This window comes from Eptatretus burgeri, chromosome 11 (genome assembly GCF_056783735.1).
Source record: "Eptatretus burgeri isolate ZD-2024b chromosome 11, Ebu_testis_v1, whole genome shotgun sequence".
Taxonomy (NCBI): Eukaryota; Metazoa; Chordata; class Myxini; order Myxiniformes; family Myxinidae; genus Eptatretus; species Eptatretus burgeri.
Genome location: NC_140971.1, coordinates 55,557,571 through 55,576,354, shown reverse-complemented (window position 1 = coordinate 55,576,354; position 18,784 = coordinate 55,557,571). Strand labels below are relative to the sequence as shown.

Genomic DNA, 18,784 nt, shown 5'->3' with positions numbered 1-18,784 from the left:
GAAAATAAAAATCAATTAACCCGGGTTTACTTCTATGATTAAAAAGCATGCACACTGCTTATATGGATATATAATAGATCGTGGTTATATAGCTTGGATAATTCCGATTGCATCCACACCCTGCCCTCGAAGGAGGAAAATGGCAAGATGAACAAAAAAAAAAAATCTTCTAAACTTGATGGAATCAAATGAAACTTGCACATGTACTACTTCAGGGTGCTCCCATTAATCCCTGAAAGTTTCAGCTTCTTTGGTCAAATCTTCTCATAGGACATACGTACTTAACATACATACATACTGTTACGGATGTGGAAATTCGCAAACCACCATTCAGGGCCTGTAGGTGAGATATCTCTAAGTACATGTGTAGTTAGCCCAAACCCGTTGTATAGAGGGAATGTATGTGATTCATTCGGGCTGCGATCCTTTGAGTTAGGCGTTTTTCTGTTCTATATTTATTTTGAACCAACTACGTCTCAACCGCCATCACACAACAACCACCTTAACCACCACACCAGCCATCGACACCAACGACAACCACGCTCTATCCCTCAGACAACAACAACAACAACGCTAACATCCACGACCTTTACCTTCACAACTCAATCCCGCAAACATCGCATCACCGTCATTCCCAACGGCACCATAACCATCAACCACCACCGAAAACCCTCCACCACCTTCACCTCTCTCCTTCTACGGCCATTCCCGCACCACCTGTGAACACTGATCGGCTGTCTCGGGCCCGTTCGGCGATTGGTGCCGAGCGCACCGAGCCGCGAGCGCAAATTGCGGCCTTTCCGAGGGAAAATTCGGATCAAGAACGCTACACGCCCATTTCTCCTCCGTCCAATTAGCAAGCGCGGGGCGGCTTGGCCCCGCCTCCAGGTGCGTCTGTGTGAAATCGATATATGCAAATTCTAGGATCAGGGGAGGTTCAAGCCCCCGTTTCCTCCAACCAATGGGCGAGCGTGGCTCCGCCCCCGAGGTCATCCTGATCCGAATATTTGCATATTAGCTGCTCCTGCCAGCCTATAAAACGGCGAGCGCAAGGCGAATCGTGGCAGAGTGAGTCAGTTTTGGTTGGAGAGTGGAAGAGAGCCAGGGGAAGAGAGTGTCATCGAGAGAGTTGGGTTCTGGAGTCGGCTGAGAAGAGTTGCGGGTAGAGGCAAAGGAGCTCGGGTCCGAGGCGAGAAGGACGGCGGTCGGCGACGAGGTCGCGGTGTGGGATCGCTCGTCGCGGGACCCAAGCCAGCCAGCTATTCTCCTCCCCCAGGGCATCAACAATTCCCCCTTCCCCCCCCCCCCCGTGCTCAGATAGTGCAAAAAGGGGGCCCCGTTCCCACTCCACTCCAAACGTCGTGCCAACGAAACCCGCCAAGGAGCACGGAGTCAGGGCACAGCCACACGGCCATACCTGCGGCTCGCCCGCCAACGCGTCACGAGGACGCGGGTAGGACCCCCCCCCCCCCGGTCTCGCGGACCTGGCCGCTCCTCCAGGTCACGCGCACAATTAGCCTACAGTCCTGTCTGCCCCCTTGTCTATGAGGGTGGCTTCTTTTCTTTGCTTTTGTGTAAATGTGTGTTGGCGCCGTCTGTAAAGTAGAACTGTATAAGTGTTGCCGTGTGTGCGCATAGTCGGTAGTAACTCTGCGTCTTTGTTGCTTTTGTTTTGGTTGCTACATGTGCATTTTGACTGTATGGCTGTATATATGTGCTTTCCGTGTGCCGGGAAATAAATGTGCATTGTGTGAACTGTTTTCCGTTTCGCTTCGTCTTTTCTTTATTGACCCTCCATCCTGCTTCACGTAAAGGGTTCGTAGTAGGTGCAAAACACCCGGTAAATAATCTGAACTGTCGAGGTCGACGATCACACCGCTCGGTTATCCCGATAGTACGGAACGGGCCGCCCAAGCGGCTCGTGTCCGGAGTCGACCTGTGGCGAGGTACGATCGCCCGGTTTACCATCCGCGTGGGTACTTAGGCAGGTCGAGTTTGGCGAACAACCCTATCCTACGCGGGTGGCCGATTGGCACGATTGTGGTGAGGTCGAAAGGCCCACCCGTGACTGGCTCCGGGCGATAGTTCCCGGAGGGTCACGACTGAATTGTCCGTCCGGTGGGCGACGCGGTCGCGATTTGAGTGATGTGGCCGTCCGCACGCCAGCGGGCGCGAATTCGCAACAATACATACATACATACATACTTTCCCTCCATTATATATACATTTCAAGTAGTATACTCAATATTAACCCTTGCCGAAGCAGAGGGCATTGTATTTGGGTCTGTTTCTCTGTTCGTTTGTAATTACAAAATCGAAGATTTTCAAGTACATATATTGATCAGTCAATTTTGTTATTTTGGATGTTTGTCTGTTGGGTGGTTGTTCGACTGTTATTCTCAGGTTTTCCGTCTGTCTGTATGTATGTAATGGACAGCTCTGGAGGCCAGAGGAGTCAACCGATTTTGATGAAACTTGATAGGTAGGTTCATACCAGGATCTAGTTGTATGCTTTTGAGCACCGTTGGTATGGACGCCACCATTGCCTAGCAACGGGACTTTGAAATTTTTGAAAAAATCCGAAAAATATTTTTATACATATTTTTTTCGAAAATCAAAAATCGGCTTCCGCGATTTTATGCGCACTGTAATCAACTGCTTTGTCAAAAAATTTCTGCCCGATCCGTCAAAACTGTATGACTAGTATGCAATTACAAGCCGGTAGGGCGACGTGTGGTCGCGACATAATTGCATACTAGTCATAGAGTTTTTGACGGATCGGGCTGAAATTTTTTTACAAAGCGGTTGATTACAGTGCGCATAAAATCGCGGAAGCCGATTTTTGATTTTCGAAAAAAATATGTATAAAAATATTTTTCGGAATTTTTCAAAAATTTCAAAGTCCCGTTGCTAGGCAACGGTGGTGTCCATAGTTACCATGCTCAAAAGCATATAACTAGATCCTGGTATGAACCTACCTGTAAAGTTTCATCAAAATCGGTTGACTCCTCTGGCCTCCAGAGCTGTCCATTACATACAAACAAACAAACAAAAAAAAAATGATGGTAAATAGACACCCGATTTTTGAAGGACTACCATTTGAAAAATAAAACCTAAATCAAAAATCGGCTCGAGTAAAATTTTCTAAATATCTCGAAGTGTTTAATTCCGAAGTCTCGTTTCTCCACATTCAAAACTCGGACAAGTATTGAAAATACCGTATGTGGTTTTTCGGCCGCTGCAAAGCAACGGGTGGTTACACACACACACACACACACACACACACACCCACACACACACACACACACACACACACACACACACACACACACACACACACACACACACACACACACACACACACACACACACACACACACACACAAAACCTGACAATAAGGGTACTCTAGCGACCACCCATTATAGCGACCACCCATGTCACCTACCAGCTTGTTTCTTTGTCTGTTTATCGCCTACAGGTCACAATTCTAAACCGATAGTCATGAAACTTCGCCAAGTTGTAGAGGAGGTCTCATCTGAGAAGCTGATTGATTTTGAGGTCAAAGGTCATCTTGAGGTCAAATTTCTAAAATCGGCATTTTTCATCCGATTGACTTGAAATTTGAACAGCAATTTCATAGTGCATCACTGAATTGGGAAAGCAACTAGTTTTGAAGTCAAAACGTCAAAGATCAACTCAAGGTGGAACTTCTAAAATCATCAAATGTCCTCTGAAAAATCGTCAATTTTCATCTGATTAACCTGAAAATTAAATAGCAATTGTATAGTGCATCACTGAATTTGGAAACCAACTATTGCTGAGGTTCCCTTCATATATAGCCTTTTTGGCTGCTGGTTGCATCATTGGTTAGGGTCATGGCTATGCCACTGGTGCAGTGCCCCTATTACCAGTACACTGGTACTCATTTTTCTGACCTCGGAAGGATGAAGGGCTCAGTCAACCCCCGAGTGTTAATTCAGCGGAAAATAGGGCTTGAACTCAGGACCCTAAGATCGCAAGCCATCACCCTAACCACCGCTAAGCCAACGCAAGGCTCTATTGTTGAGGTCAAAAGGTCAAAGATCAACTCAAGGTCAAACTTCTAAAATCATCAATTTCAATCTGAAAAATAATCATTTTTCATCTGATTGACCTGAGCTTTGATTAAAAATGTCAATTTTCATCTTAATTAAATGGACAATTTGATGTGCCCATGACAACCTTTGGAGAGGGGTGGATTTTGAAAGTGGCGTGCTCTGCACGGCATCTTTTTCTTGTTTGTTTGTTTGTTTGTCCGCACAGAACTTTAGTGTTTTTCTCTGTTACCGTTTATCGGACTGAGACGAAATTTTCACTATAGGAGTGGCGACTCATGTATAAAGTTTTAACGATAATTATGATGTAATAGGTCACGTAGTGTGGCAGCCATGTTGGAAAATGGAAAAACTATGGACCTCTGTATCTCTGAAACCACACCAAGGCAAAAATTGAAACTTGACACATGGCAAGTACTCCTCATGGGGAATAAGTGGGATTTTTATGACATCATAGGTGCCTTCGTTATGATGTCAAAATTGCAGATGTAGAATGCTACATCTGATCAGTATGAAAAATTTTGAGGGTCATCGAGGAATAAAATGGTCCACAAATTTTTTTTTGCTGACATCATCGGTCACATGATTTGGCAGCCATATTGTTTTTTTTTTAAACCTTCGAATATCTACTCTGAGGTGTCTGAACAGATCGAGGCCAAACTTTACACGTATGACAGCCTATCCATGAGGAACAAAAGGTTCACACCTATGATGTTATACATCACATGGTTTGGTGGCCATATTGGATTTACCCTAAAACCTAAAAAAAATCTTCCCCAAGAATGGCTGGGCAGATCGAGGGGAAACATCACAGATATGTTCTCCAAGCCAAAGGTGTACAAGTTTAAGGAATAATTGAAAGGTCACATGGTTTGGCAGCCATATTGGATTGAAGAAAAGTATTTAATGTTTTCTCTGGAACCGCTTCATCAACCTAATGTGAAACTTCACAATTAAGATCTGGTGGTGATGGGGAATACATGTTTTAAATTCGAAGGTCTGGCAGGCAGAATTATTTGATTTTTTTTGATCTGGGTTCTGTTTGTTTTTATTATTATTATTATTTTTTTTTTGAATAAGGCTCACTTGGCTGTGCCTGGTTGGGTTTGAGGGTAGAGGAGTAGAAGCTGAAATGTGAATCCTATCCAGGTTCCTCCTGATGACTTCATCTTTGCTTTCTGCTTATTTGGGTTCCTTCTGATTACTCCAATGCAGGACTGAAACCTATTTGGTCTTCCATTTGATTATAATTTAATTTATTTTAATCCATTTCTGAATTCATTTGAATAATGAATAGTAATAAAAAAACGTCATGGATCAGAGTGAGGTGTCCGATCAAAGCGGGGTTGCATCAAAGCAGAACGTCTTGGTACCTGGGCATCACTGCCAGCAGTTATAAAGTGGCAGTTATAATTATGTCTCATTAATTACGTAGCACACCAGTACACAAACACCACACAAAATACACCATACAAAACTTCACAAACACCACACAACATAAGTCCCGATTGCCCTTTTTCTTGTTGTATTTTTAAAGGTGCAATAAGTACGATTAATTGTAGAATGTGCACCATACAAATCCATATTATTATTATTGTAATTATGTAATGATTCACAAGTATTTGGGCACATAAGTTCTCCATTTTCAGACACAAGCATGTCTTGCAATTTGTGTTTTTTTGGTATATTTTTTTTACAGCAATGGCAGTGTGGTCACCCACACCTTACAGTCATTTACATTATCACCAAGAAATAACGACACTCACCTGGACCTACAAAACACCATTGTGTCAATAATGCAAAACAGGAGTTTGCTGCAAATGGTTGCACTGCCGGAAATCGACCCAAACTCCATCTCAGTTATTAGCTGTGAGCCATTTTCCCTCACATACCATATCCTTTCACATCATCACACAGGACCTCGTCATTTTGAACAGTTGTCTTCCTTTATTGACACTGACTATTTGTATGCCATGTACACGCAGATGGGGATGACAATCCAGAAGACCACAACTTTGGTAAGAACTTTTTCCTCTTCAAGCCAAGCGAGCAACCTTATGGTCTCACAAATTTCAAATGAGCTATATACAAAATCATTTGTGTGCACAATGTACCTGAAGACGACATAAAATGAGACATGAAATTTGCAGGTTCATATGTAAAACAAACAAACAAACATAATGTGATGCGTTTGTGATGAGCAGATGAAAAGTGGAAAAACTTACAAATATCAGTGTTTGTTTAGCTCAATGTTTGTCATGCACTGACCTTAAAAAATACAAGATGAAGATGGTTTACTTGATTTTGACCACTTGCGTGTGTGTGTGTGTGTGTGTGTGTGTGTGTGTGTGTGTGTGTGTGTGTGTGTGTGTGTGTGTGTGTGTGTGTGTGTGTGTGTGTGTGTGTGTGTGTGTAAGATATGAATAAAATGTAGAAGTGTAAGCATCAGAAAATCCAAGCACATATCCTTTATTTTTGATGTTTAAGTCTGTTTGAAGGGTAAAAGAGTGTGATACCAAATGAAGAGCTTTGGAAGTGACTTATAAACAATGGGACAAGCCGGTAGGCGGACATGGGTAGTCGACTACCCAATATAACCTGATGTGATGGGCCCGTTCGATGGGGAATGACCTGAGGATTAAGCACAAGAAAATTAATGATTCCAGCTTCAAGGGTTAATGCTGCGGATTGTTTTTTCGTTAAAATACCCCCACATCTAGAGGTTTTTCGGCCGTTGCTAGGCAACGGAGGGTTCCATGGCAACGGTTCTTTCTCACACATAACAAGGACATACCATGAACCTACCATACCAGTTTCATGTATATCTGACTCATCGTCTCTGAGATATAATGAACTTCGTTTTATTATTGTTTTCGACCAGGGTTCATTCAAAGTCCATCTTCTCCGACAGTTTTCAAAGGATCCGGCTGGAAAATTTTTGACAATATGGCTGAATGTACTGCCCACAGTCGCTCATGGCCCGATTTTTGATTTTCGAAAAAATAATTTTTTGGGGATTTTTCAAAAATTTCAAAGTCCCGTTGGTAGGCAACGATGATGTCCATAGCAACGGTTCTCATTTGCACACAACGAGGTCATGGTATGAACCTACCAACCAAGTTTCATCGAAATCGCCATTGTATTAACGGAGCACTAGACCGAACAGTGGGACAGACAGACAGACAAACATATCGACGGAAAAACTGATAATAAGGGTAGAACAAATTAAAAAAAAAAACCAAAAAAAAAACAATTTTTTTATCGACTGGATCGACTACCCAACAAACATATCGACGGAAATGATAATAAGGGTAGAACAAATCTCAAAAAAAAAAAATTAGAATTTTTTTTTTTCGACTAGATCGACTACCCAACAGACAAACATGTCGACGGAAATACTGATAACAAGCCGGTAGGCGACGAGGGATCTGCTAGGATCGAAGCGCTGGATACGATGCTTTTCATTCTGACCGATCCACCGCCGAAGATTCATTGCCAAGACGTATTGGTTCACATACAATTGTTCCTCTGCCTGGCAAGATTTTTCGTATTGCTTATTTTGCCAACTGGCACTCCTCATAAAAAATGACGGTAAATAGACACCCTCTTTTTGAAGGACTACCATTTGAAAAATAAAACCTAAATCAAAAATCGGCTCGAGGAAAATTTTCTAAATATCTCAAAGTGTTTAATTCCGAAGTCTCGTTTCTCCACATTCAAAACTGTAGGACAAGTATTGAAAATAGTGAACGCGGTTTCTCGGCCGCTGCATAGCAACGGGTGGTTGCTTAGCAACGAAACTCAAATGCGCACATTCCCAGCCCATATGGCACCTGCTCGCCAAGTTTCATCGAAATCGGTTTGCTGGTTTGTGCTGTGGAGCTTCGCATTGCAGACACACACACACACACACACACACACACACACACACACACACACACACACACACACACACACACACACACACACACACACACACACACACACACACACGGAAAACCCGACAATAAGGGATATCTCGCGAATCCAATAAGGGTAGAAAAAAAAATTCTCAAAAAATTTTTTCGACATTTTTTTTTCGACTAGATCGATTACCCAATACTAATCTCTTAATACTGTTGTCCATTCTCATTGGTGGACAAGATAAATAATGGATTTTATAAATTAAAAGTTGACGATGTTTGCCACCGAGCCAAAGGAGGAGGTACATTCTGCTGACGTTTTGAGCACGAATCCTTCATCCATGGCTCTTTTGCTTTCAGGCAGCGTTAACACTCAAACATCAGGAACATGCACCTCTTTTCCAAATGACAGCAACACAGACTCTTAGAAACTGTCAGTTCATGAAATCCATTGGAAATTAATTAATCTAATAACTTTAGCTCTTCAATGGCAGCTGGATATACTCCAGCTCACCTGGCATGGTATTCCAGCATTGTGCTTATTTAAACAGTGCACACACCTGATATTCAAGACTACCAAAGCATTGTGTTCTTTTATAATCCCTTTATGTATTGTAAATAAAACTGTTATGGACTTGGAGATGTATGTAAATATGGCATTGTAAATGTGTGTAAGAATATTCTTGCATTTATAGTGTATATATATATATATATATGTATATGTATGTATATATATATATATATATATATATATATATATATATATATATATATATATATATATATATATATGTGTATATGTGTATATATATATATATATATATATATATATATATATGTATATATATGTATATATATATATATATATATATATATATATATATATATATATATATATATATATATATATATATATATATATATATATATATATATATATATATATGTATATATATATATACGTATACATATATATACATATATATACATACATATATATATATATATATATATATATATATATATATATATATATATATATATATATATATATATATATATATATATACTACGGTATTTCAAATTGCATTTGATGTAAGGTGTGTGATGTTTAAGATTCCATGTCGGTATTTTTGAAAGGAAGATGCCACTATGTACTCGTACCCTGGGAACATTGCTCTGCTTTGGATTAGATGTGTAATTATGACTCTGCATTCGGAGGGGCTGCGTAACTATCTATCTTGTTTATCGCAGACTGTTTTCATCAACAATGGCTAGTACCAGGCGAGGACCCAACTCGGATAACTCTTCCCAACCAAACTCAATCCTGCTCCTGGCAATTTTCTACTTTCTCTGAAATGCAAATTTTCCTGGAGCTTCGTGGTTCGGGGATGAACTCTACGCAGAAATGTCCAAACACCATATCGTTTTATGTCGATGTAATCCCCAGGAACAACAGTCTTCACACACGGTCAGAGTCTACCTCTCATGTCTTGTTCACTTATCAAATTATGACTTTCAGATAGTTGTATGGATAATGAAGATATTTTCAAGATTCACACAGCTCCGTGGATGCTTATTCTATCACCGTAGAGCTTTAACCCCACAATTTTATGATGAAATTATAGAACTGTTCTTATTGGTTCTGTGGAATCTGGTAACCGGAGTGGAAGTATACGAACTACTCCACCCAAGTGTAATTTGCACTGATATGAAATATAAATGAAGACTTGATTTTTCTGAGGGTAGTACATGTGCCACTTGTGCCCTGACAGATAAAGCTGACTGCCCCGTCTGCATTTAGTTTGTGGATGTTAAGGATCCCGCAGTATCTTTCAGAAAGATTTGGCCATTTCATGCCAGTGTCCTGGCAAAATACCCTACAAGTTGATGTTAAAACGGATAGAGATCTTACGTTTAGATTAACCCTTTGAACCCTGAGCTCCTTGGATTTTCGGCTCCCCCACCTTGAGCTCCCTGGAGAAAAATCCGGCCACTTGGGTACGTGGAGGTTTGAATAGCAGTCAGTTTACCGGCCACTCAGGTATATGGAGGTTTGAATAGCGGTCAGTTTACCGGCCACTCAGGTATATGGAGGTTTGAATAGCGGCCAGTTTACCGGCCACTCAGGTATATGGAGGTTTGAATAGCGGCCAGTTTACCGGCCACTCAGGTATATGGAGGTTTGAATAGCGGCCAGTTTACCGGCCACTCAGGTATATGGAGGTTTGAATAGTGGTCAGTTTACCGGCCACTCAGGTATATGGAGGTTTGAATAGCGGCCAGTTTACCGGCCACTCAGGTAAATGGAGGTTTGAATAGCGGTCAGTTTACCGGCCACTCAGGTATATGGAGGTTTGAATAGCGGCCAGTTTACCGGCCACTCAGGTAAATGGAGGTTTAAATAGCGGCCAGTTTACCGGCCACTCAGGTATATGGAGGTTTGAATAGTGGTCAGTTTACCGGCCACTCAGGTATATGGAGGTTTGAATAGTGGTCAGTTTACCGGCCACTCAGGTATATGGAGGTTTGAATAGCGGTCAGTTTACCAGCCACTCAGGTATATGGAGGTTTGAATAGTGGTCAGTTTACCGGCCACTCAGGTATATGGAGGTTTGAATAGCGGCCAGTTTACCAGCCACTCAGGTATATGGAGGTTTGAATAGCGGTCAGTTTACCGGCCACTCAGGTATATGGAGGTTTAAATAGTGGTCAGTTTACCGGCCACTCAGGTATATGGAGGTTTGAATAGCGGCCAGTTTACCGGCCACTCAGGTATATGGAGGTTTGAATAGTGGTCAGTTTACCGGCCACTCAGGTATATGGAGGTTTAAATAGTGGTCAGTTTACCGGCCACTCAGGTATATGGAGGTTTGAATAGCGGCCAGTTTACCGGCCACTCAGGTATATGGAGGTTTGAATAGTGGTCAGTTTACCGGCCACTCAGGTAAATGGAGGTTTGAATAGCGGCCAGTTTACCGGCCACTCAGGTATATGGAGGTTTGAATAGCGGCCAGTTTACCGGCCACTCAGGTATATGGAGGTTTGAATAGTGGTCAGTTTACCGGCCACTCAGGTATATGGAGGTTTGAATAGCGGCCAGTTTACCGGCCACTCAGGTAAATGGAGGTTTGAATAGCGGTCAGTTTACCGGCCACTCAGGTATATGGAGGTTTGAATAGCGGCCAGTTTACCGGCCACTCAGGTAAATGGAGGTTTAAATAGCGGCCAGTTTACCGGCCACTCAGGTATATGGAGGTTTGAATAGTGGTCAGTTTACCGGCCACTCAGGTATATGGAGGTTTGAATAGTGGTCAGTTTACCGGCCACTCAGGTATATGGAGGTTTGAATAGCGGTCAGTTTACCAGCCACTCAGGTATATGGAGGTTTGAATAGTGGTCAGTTTACCGGCCACTCAGGTATATGGAGGTTTGAATAGCGGCCAGTTTACCAGCCACTCAGGTATATGGAGGTTTGAATAGCGGTCAGTTTACCGGCCACTCAGGTATATGGAGGTTTAAATAGTGGTCAGTTTACCGGCCACTCAGGTATATGGAGGTTTGAATAGCGGCCAGTTTACCGGCCACTCAGGTATATGGAGGTTTGAATAGTGGTCAGTTTACCGGCCACTCAGGTATATGGAGGTTTAAATAGTGGTCAGTTTACCGGCCACTCAGGTATATGGAGGTTTGAATAGCGGCCAGTTTACCGGCCACTCAGGTATATGGAGGTTTGAATAGTGGTCAGTTTACCGGCCACTCAGGTAAATGGAGGTTTGAATCGGGGCTGGTAAAACGACTGTCAGGGTTCAAATGGTTAGAGTTGATATTAAAAAGGAAATATATCTTGCAATTTGATGTTAAGAATGTGCTTAGTACAAAGACAATTGGTACATATCGATTAATTTAATGGGTGTGTGGATAAAACACTATCATGATTATTTAAATGGACTCCTCCTGTTTACACGTTTCCTTGTTACCCTCGCAGAAGGAGAGGGTATTATTTGCATTTGGGTGCATTTGTTTGTTTGTCTGTTTGTGTTTGTCCGCATAGAATTTTCGTGTTTTTGTCCGTAACCATTTGGCGGATTGAGTCGAAATTTTCACCGTTGGTGCGACTACTCACGTAGAATGTTTTAATGATAATTATGATGTCATAGGTAACGTGGTGTGGCAGCCATATTGGGAAAACAGAAAAACTTTGGACCTCTGTATCTCTGAAACCGCACCAAGGAAAAAATTGAAACTTGGCACGTAGCAAGTACTCATCATGGAAATGGGTGTGAGTTTTTATCCCCCGCCGTGTGGTGGAAGGGGGATATTGTTGTCACCCGGGTCGTCCGTCCGTCCGGCTGGCTGAGCGTCAACATTTATAGCTGTGAGTGCGATAACTCATAAACTGTTCGCCATATCGATTTGAAATTTGGGTCACACATGTACCACCTGAAAAGGAAGAACCCTATTGATTTTGGGCGTGGCCGGATCCAAGATGGCCGACTGGGGCGGCCATCTTGAAAAAAATGTTTTTTGTAATAAATGGAAAACCACTTATCTGATTTCAATTATTTTGGTTGCTACGTTCCTCACCCATAGGGAACTTTTTGCAACATGGTTTCGGCCTGCTCGGACATCCAATATGGCCGCCAGGCAGCCATGTTGAAGAAAAAAAAACGATGTTATCGCGATATAGGCTCTAATTTTTTTATTTTGGTCCAATTTAAACTTTTTGCTGTATAGCTCGAAAAACATGATGACCAAATGGTGTCTTGTTTCCAATTCACCTCCCTCATTATCTGGAATATGTATGACCTTTTTCAATGGCGGGGGATTCCCCATCTCTGATGGGTATGTTTTTTTATGGCATCATAGGTGCCTTCATTATGACGTCATCATTGCACATGTAGAACTCCACATCCGATCAGTATGAAAATTTTTGAAGGTCATCTAGGGATATAATGTTCCACAATATTTTTGATGATGTCATCGGTCACGTGATTCGGCAGCCATATTGTTTAAAAAAAAAAACAACCTTCAAAATTCTTCTTCTCTGAAATGGCTGAACCAGTGAAATGAAATAATTCTTTGTAATGTGCAGGACCTGCTTGGATACTTTGGAGAATCGCACTCTACTCCTTGCTAGCAACTTCATATTGTTGGTGTGGAAAAAGCTCCCTGGGCAAACTCAGGCCTCTTCCATTACTGCTCGGGCTGTTAATTTAAAAGGTAAGATCATCTCGGATTCAGCAACATCAATGGGTAACCTTTGTGTGCGCATGTATGTGTGTCGATATTGATGTCTGTTTTTCTTCTCTTGTTACCAACCCTTTATTAGTTGATTATCACTAATACATACACCACTCAGGCCTATCTCTTTAAAAGCGCTCCTGCCTGGGAATGGTGGTAGCTGAGTGTTGAGGACCCTGGCATTTCACAAGTGTTGGGTACATATCCAGATAAAGAAAGTGCTGTTGTTGGTGTTTGTGTGCAGCAGATCCTTTTAAAAATAATTCATTTGGATCATTCCCAGCTGTGCCCAGGTTGTGCCTTACATTGCTGATTGCTGGGATGTATTCCAAAATCTGTTTCTGCCTTCACCTCTGGTGATTGATGAAGCTCTTCCATGTCAGATACTAGGTTTTGTTTGTAATCTTCTTTGTCACTGATATTTCATTGGTCCCTACTGCTGAAATATATATATATATATATATATATATATATATATATTTTTTTTTTTTTTTTTAATAGTTGTGTTCAGAAGGAGATAAAACTACAATCACAAACATTCTCAAGCGAATACAAATGTCTCCCCTAACTTGCATTCCTGGTCAACCTCTAACAGGGTGCAAGCAAAATCCATGTTCCAGCATTCCCAAATTCTTGCTCCAATGTTGTGCCAGATTTTGACCTTTGACCCATGTAAATTGGAAACCTCCCTCCTCGAAAACATCACAAATCAGAAGTGAAAATAATGCATGAAAATAGATATTATAAAATATTGCTCAATGCAAATCTGAATGCCGAGTATATCGGCCACACAAGACAGGTGGCCACAGATAACTCTTCCCAACCAAACTAAATCCTGCTCCTCGCAGGTTTCTCCTCTTCATGGAGTAAATATTCTCCGGGAGCTCCGTGGTTTGGGAATGAATTCTCTGTTGGAATGCAAAAGCACTGTATCATCGTATGTCATTGTAATTCCCAGGAACAACAGTCTCCACACATGGTCAGAGTTAATCCATGTTATTTACCTCCACCACCGAAGGTGAAGGAGGTTATGATTTCACCCCTTTCTGTCTATTTGTCTGTGTACAGGATATCTCAAAAAGTTGTGGACAGACGGGATGAAATTTTGTGGACAGGTTGGGTGTGTGACAAGGATGAACTGATTAGATTTTGGTGAAGATCCAGATCCGACTACTAGAATTTTTTTAAGAGATTCTTCACCGTTGAGAGATCGGGCCAAAAACGATACAGTACTGTATAGCATGATATTTCAAAAATGTACTTGTCCCGATATGTTCTTGTGGATCAGGCATTACGTGGCGGAGGTATGCGCTCTACCGAGTGCCCTTCTCGTTTAATCTGTAATTGTTCCGACTACCTCTTCAGATCTGTTTGTGGACCACAGCAGGGAATATTGAAGACGAGTTTTGTTGGTAGTTTGTAAACCTTTAGAAGTAATCAATGTTAGCATGAGTTGGATTGTTTGTGAGTGGTTGCCTTTGAACCTGCCAAAGATGACTGGCTTTGTGACCTTTCAGCTTGCAGACAGAACATCATACTGAGCATTAATGGAACGTCAGAAGGAATTGTGGAAACGCCCATGTATCCAGATGACTATCCCAATAACATCAACTGTCGATGGACAATCTCCGTGAGTGCTTATACTTCAGCTGATTAAATGAAAAAAACTTTTGACGTCACAATGGCCCCTCACATTTTAATGCAAGCTTACCAATTGCTAATTATATGCAGTCTGTTTTCAGATTACAATATTTGACACAACGCAGCTGGTTCGGTGTGATTCTGAACATTAATGTGGAGTGGTGCAGTGTTCTCAAAACGTTTTGCCATGAAAATTTTCCAAAGTCTGTCTTTTTGGTTTAAACTGTATGCCATGACTCCAGCTTTGTGTGCTTTCACAACAGTTGCTGACATTCCCACTTTTTAATGCCTGCAGATGCCCGAGAGAGACTATGATCTGGAGCTGTCTTTTATCGGAGGTTTTGTGGCACGCCAGAATGATTCCTGTCGACATGGACATTGGCTCATTGACGGACAAATGTGAGCAACACTTTTTAGTGTATCATTATGGCCTGTGTGTTGATAGTTTTTTGTTTTTTTTGCCACAACTTGTTGCCTCGTTTGGCTGTTTCTCATGTTGCACCGACTGTAATGTTGTGTTACAACATACAAAGCACAAACACGAATATGTGTAAACACAAAGCAAGGCCTGCGTTGGCTCACCTCGTCTTTGTTGAAGTACATCGTAGGATTTTATGTGTACCAAGTAATACTAGAAGATGGGGACACCTAGGTTATAACGTCTATTTGTTTTTTTATTTAATGAGATGTCACCCACCACAAAGCCAGAGGCCACTCAAGGTGGGGCCACACAAAGGAAAGTATAGATATTAAACAGAAAGGAGGAATCTATTGACATTCCTCTTGAATTTAGGTAGGTTGGGATTGAGGGGGAAGCCGGGTGCAGGTAAACTGTTCCAAAGTGATGCTGTGCAGGGAAAAAAGAACTAGAAGAGTACCTCATAGTCTTACTCCTCAGGACAGATTATCGTGCATGGATGGGAAGGAACTACAAAACGTGTAGAGTGACTGAAAGTATACTGAGGTGGAACGACCTGCGAGAGACCCTTACAGCTCATTCCGTGGTAATATCTATAGAAAAGGCTCAAAGAAGCAACATAGTGGCAGGTTCCAGGGGTGATGCCAACTCCTGTCGCACCAGAATGGTAGCACGTCGCGAGTTTCTGTCAAGGAGAGATAGGTGACAGGCCGGAGCACCAGCCCAATTATGGCAATAATACTCCATGACAGGTCGCATGGTGGCCTTGTATAGATGGAGCATAGCAGCTTGAGGAAGGTATCGCTGAGCATGAAATAAGCAGCCAAAGCACTGGGAGGCTGTTTTAGTTAAACCAGAGATGTACTTTTCTCAGATGAGGTTTGAGCTGATATCCAATCCAAGCAGACAGATAACAGGAAGTATGTATTACAAAAATTAATGCTGGGTTGTTAGCAGTAAACAAAATGTTTCTGGAATCAAGAAATTGCAAATATTGACTGTCAATAAACTGTATTACTGTACTGTAATATATATATATATATATATATATATATATATATATATATATATATATATGTTATGTTGTTCAACTACGCTCAGCGACATGACGGGTTCAATACAAGTAGTCTTAAAGTTTAATGTTGATTTCAAAATGCACTCGAGTAAAAAGAGAGAAAAAATATATAACTCGAGCAATCTGTTGTTACTAGATTGTCTTACTGTAATGGATTACAGAACATTAATATATCACATTATTTCAATGGATATCACACATTACATAATGAATTATCCAGGAGCCATTGTATTTTGTAAATGTTTTAACTTTTTCAAGTAGCCCTCCCATCACACTTGTCTTCTGTGGCTCCAGAGAATTCTGTGAATGCTGGAAAGCAGCCTTCAACTGATATCTCCTACAGGTACTGTGTTGTGCAGGAGAAGGGATTGAGCACCATGCTTGTGGAAGCAAATGATGGCAGCATCCATCTTGAGTTTGTGTGTGAAAATTGCTCTCCAGGGCAGGGCATGCAGATTTGGTATCAGCTCCACACAATCACAGAGCGTAAGTCTTTGTCAGCTGTTTTTGATTATATTGTAAACTAATACAACACTCGTGGAGTGCATCGTCTCACCTCGCACGTTCATTATGAACAAAAACTGAACACGCTATTATTATTCTGGCCCATATACCAGTATCATAAATGCACTCTATTATATCATGTAGTTTCTTGGCATGGATTATGAAAGTCATAAATTTAATTCTTCACTCACATCGGCTCATAAATCAGATATATGAAGTTTCAGATTTTTTGGATAAACATTTCAATTCAATCAATTATAGCTGGAATACTTCACCGATGACATCAATGTTATCACCCTTTATACCCCATTGGGTGTTTGATGACATATGCCAAGTTTGAATTTTTTTTGTTCAGCTGTTTTGGAGAAAATGCCCAATTTTTCCCCTTTATTCCAATATGGCTGCCATACCATGTGACCTATGATGTCACAGTTAACAATAAAATTTTCTCCATGGGGAAACCCTCCGATGTTTAAAGTTTTGCATCGATCAGACAAGCGGTTGCACAGCTAGCTGGCAGGTAATAGATTGCCTAACCTGAACCTGAACCTGTTTTTGCGTAGCTTGTACTGACAGCTTCAAGTGCAACAACAGCAATGTTTGTGGCAGACGTTGTGACGGTATCATTGACTGCAAGGATGGAGACGATGAACACGACTGCGGTGAGATACACACATACAGAACTTTAACAAAACCGAAAGTTTTGAGTGAAACCGAAAACTATTTTGATTACAGTAATGTGGTAATAATAGTGTCCGGTATTCGTGGTATTGTATCGGTATTCAGGCCGTTCTTGTGCTTCATTTAAACTTCAATTGGAAACCATGACAAGTGCATTTGTTGCCTCAAATCATCCGGATTGATCCGTTCAGTTGATATTGAAGCCAGGGTAGTTTTGATCATATTCAGCTGAAGAATGTTGCTTTGATCAATTTAATTTCATTCACTTTTATAATGAGCAAGCCTCTTGTTGGCCATGATGCAGTGTAAATCGTCACACCGTGAAATTACCATGTTCCATATACAGTTTTCCCACCCGTTATTGGCCCATCACGCACAGATACGATCTAACATCAAGTATCAATCTTCATTGACAAAGGTGATACATCACCTTGCGCTTGACCCAGCCTCCTCTGGAAATGAGGCAATATGGCTTCTGCATTATTATCATGAGCAGAGTATGAACCCACTCTACGGGCGATCTTTTTCGAAATGTGCAACACGTTCTTCTGGCACGTCCCTTTATTTGGACGGTGTATAGGCAATAGACTGCTGCCTCGATCACTCCCAAATATATAAATAACCCAGGTTATGCACATGCAGCGAAAACATGCCAACGGGGGTGCTTTTTTAATTTTTATTTATTGTATACATAGTCAAGGCTCGTGTAAGAGCTGTTAGCAGGACAAAAGGAACAGTGGAGAGAAGGAGAAGCACCAACAGCCGAGTTGAAGGCTCATATGGAGGGAGATTTGGACAAGCAAAGGGTGTGGGTAGAAATGTGGGGCAGCAGAGGATGCTTGTGGTGGACAAGGTGATGCATGGGGTCAACAAAAAAACTGGAAACTTGGATAGAGGAGGGATTGGGGAAGGGTGGAAGGGGAGGTGGGGGGAAGGCGTTAACGAGGGGAGAAAAGATCATGGTTTTGGAGTAGTGATGATCTGAGATGGCTGTGAACAGCTGTCTTGAAGATCTGGAGGGGAACAATGGGATTGAAGAGAATGTGCCTATGTAGGCATATATCATATATTGTGGTTATATAGCTCGGATAATTCCAATTGCATGGCCCATAGGCCGACACTAAAGGCCTGAAGCCTGAGGCCTATACATACTGTTACCTTCACAAATGGTCATGATGCCGATTGGCTCCAACCTTTCAAAATTTAATGAACCTATGAACAGTC

The 18,784-nt window shown here is 41.7% G+C and overlaps 1 protein-coding gene across 4 annotated transcripts in view; it reads left to right on the top strand.

The window, feature by feature from the left end:
* LOC147017107 (transmembrane protease serine 6-like) overlaps nt 1-18,784 on the top strand; it is an 85,047-nt gene that overhangs the window by 44,986 nt on the left and 21,277 nt on the right. For all 4 annotated transcript variants that reach the window (XM_085846490.1, XM_085846489.1, XM_085846487.1 and 1 more), the window contains 8 exons: nt 5,795-5,964; nt 6,081-6,113; nt 9,252-9,468; nt 13,093-13,220; nt 14,759-14,871; nt 15,178-15,281; nt 16,719-16,861; nt 17,443-17,541. In XM_085846490.1, coding sequence (XP_085702616.1) covers nt 5,795-5,964; nt 6,081-6,113; nt 9,252-9,468; nt 13,093-13,220; nt 14,759-14,871; nt 15,178-15,281; nt 16,719-16,861; nt 17,443-17,541 — 1,007 coding nt within the window. The remainder of the gene's footprint in view (nt 1-5,794; nt 5,965-6,080; nt 6,114-9,251; nt 9,469-13,092; nt 13,221-14,758; nt 14,872-15,177; nt 15,282-16,718; nt 16,862-17,442; nt 17,542-18,784) is intronic.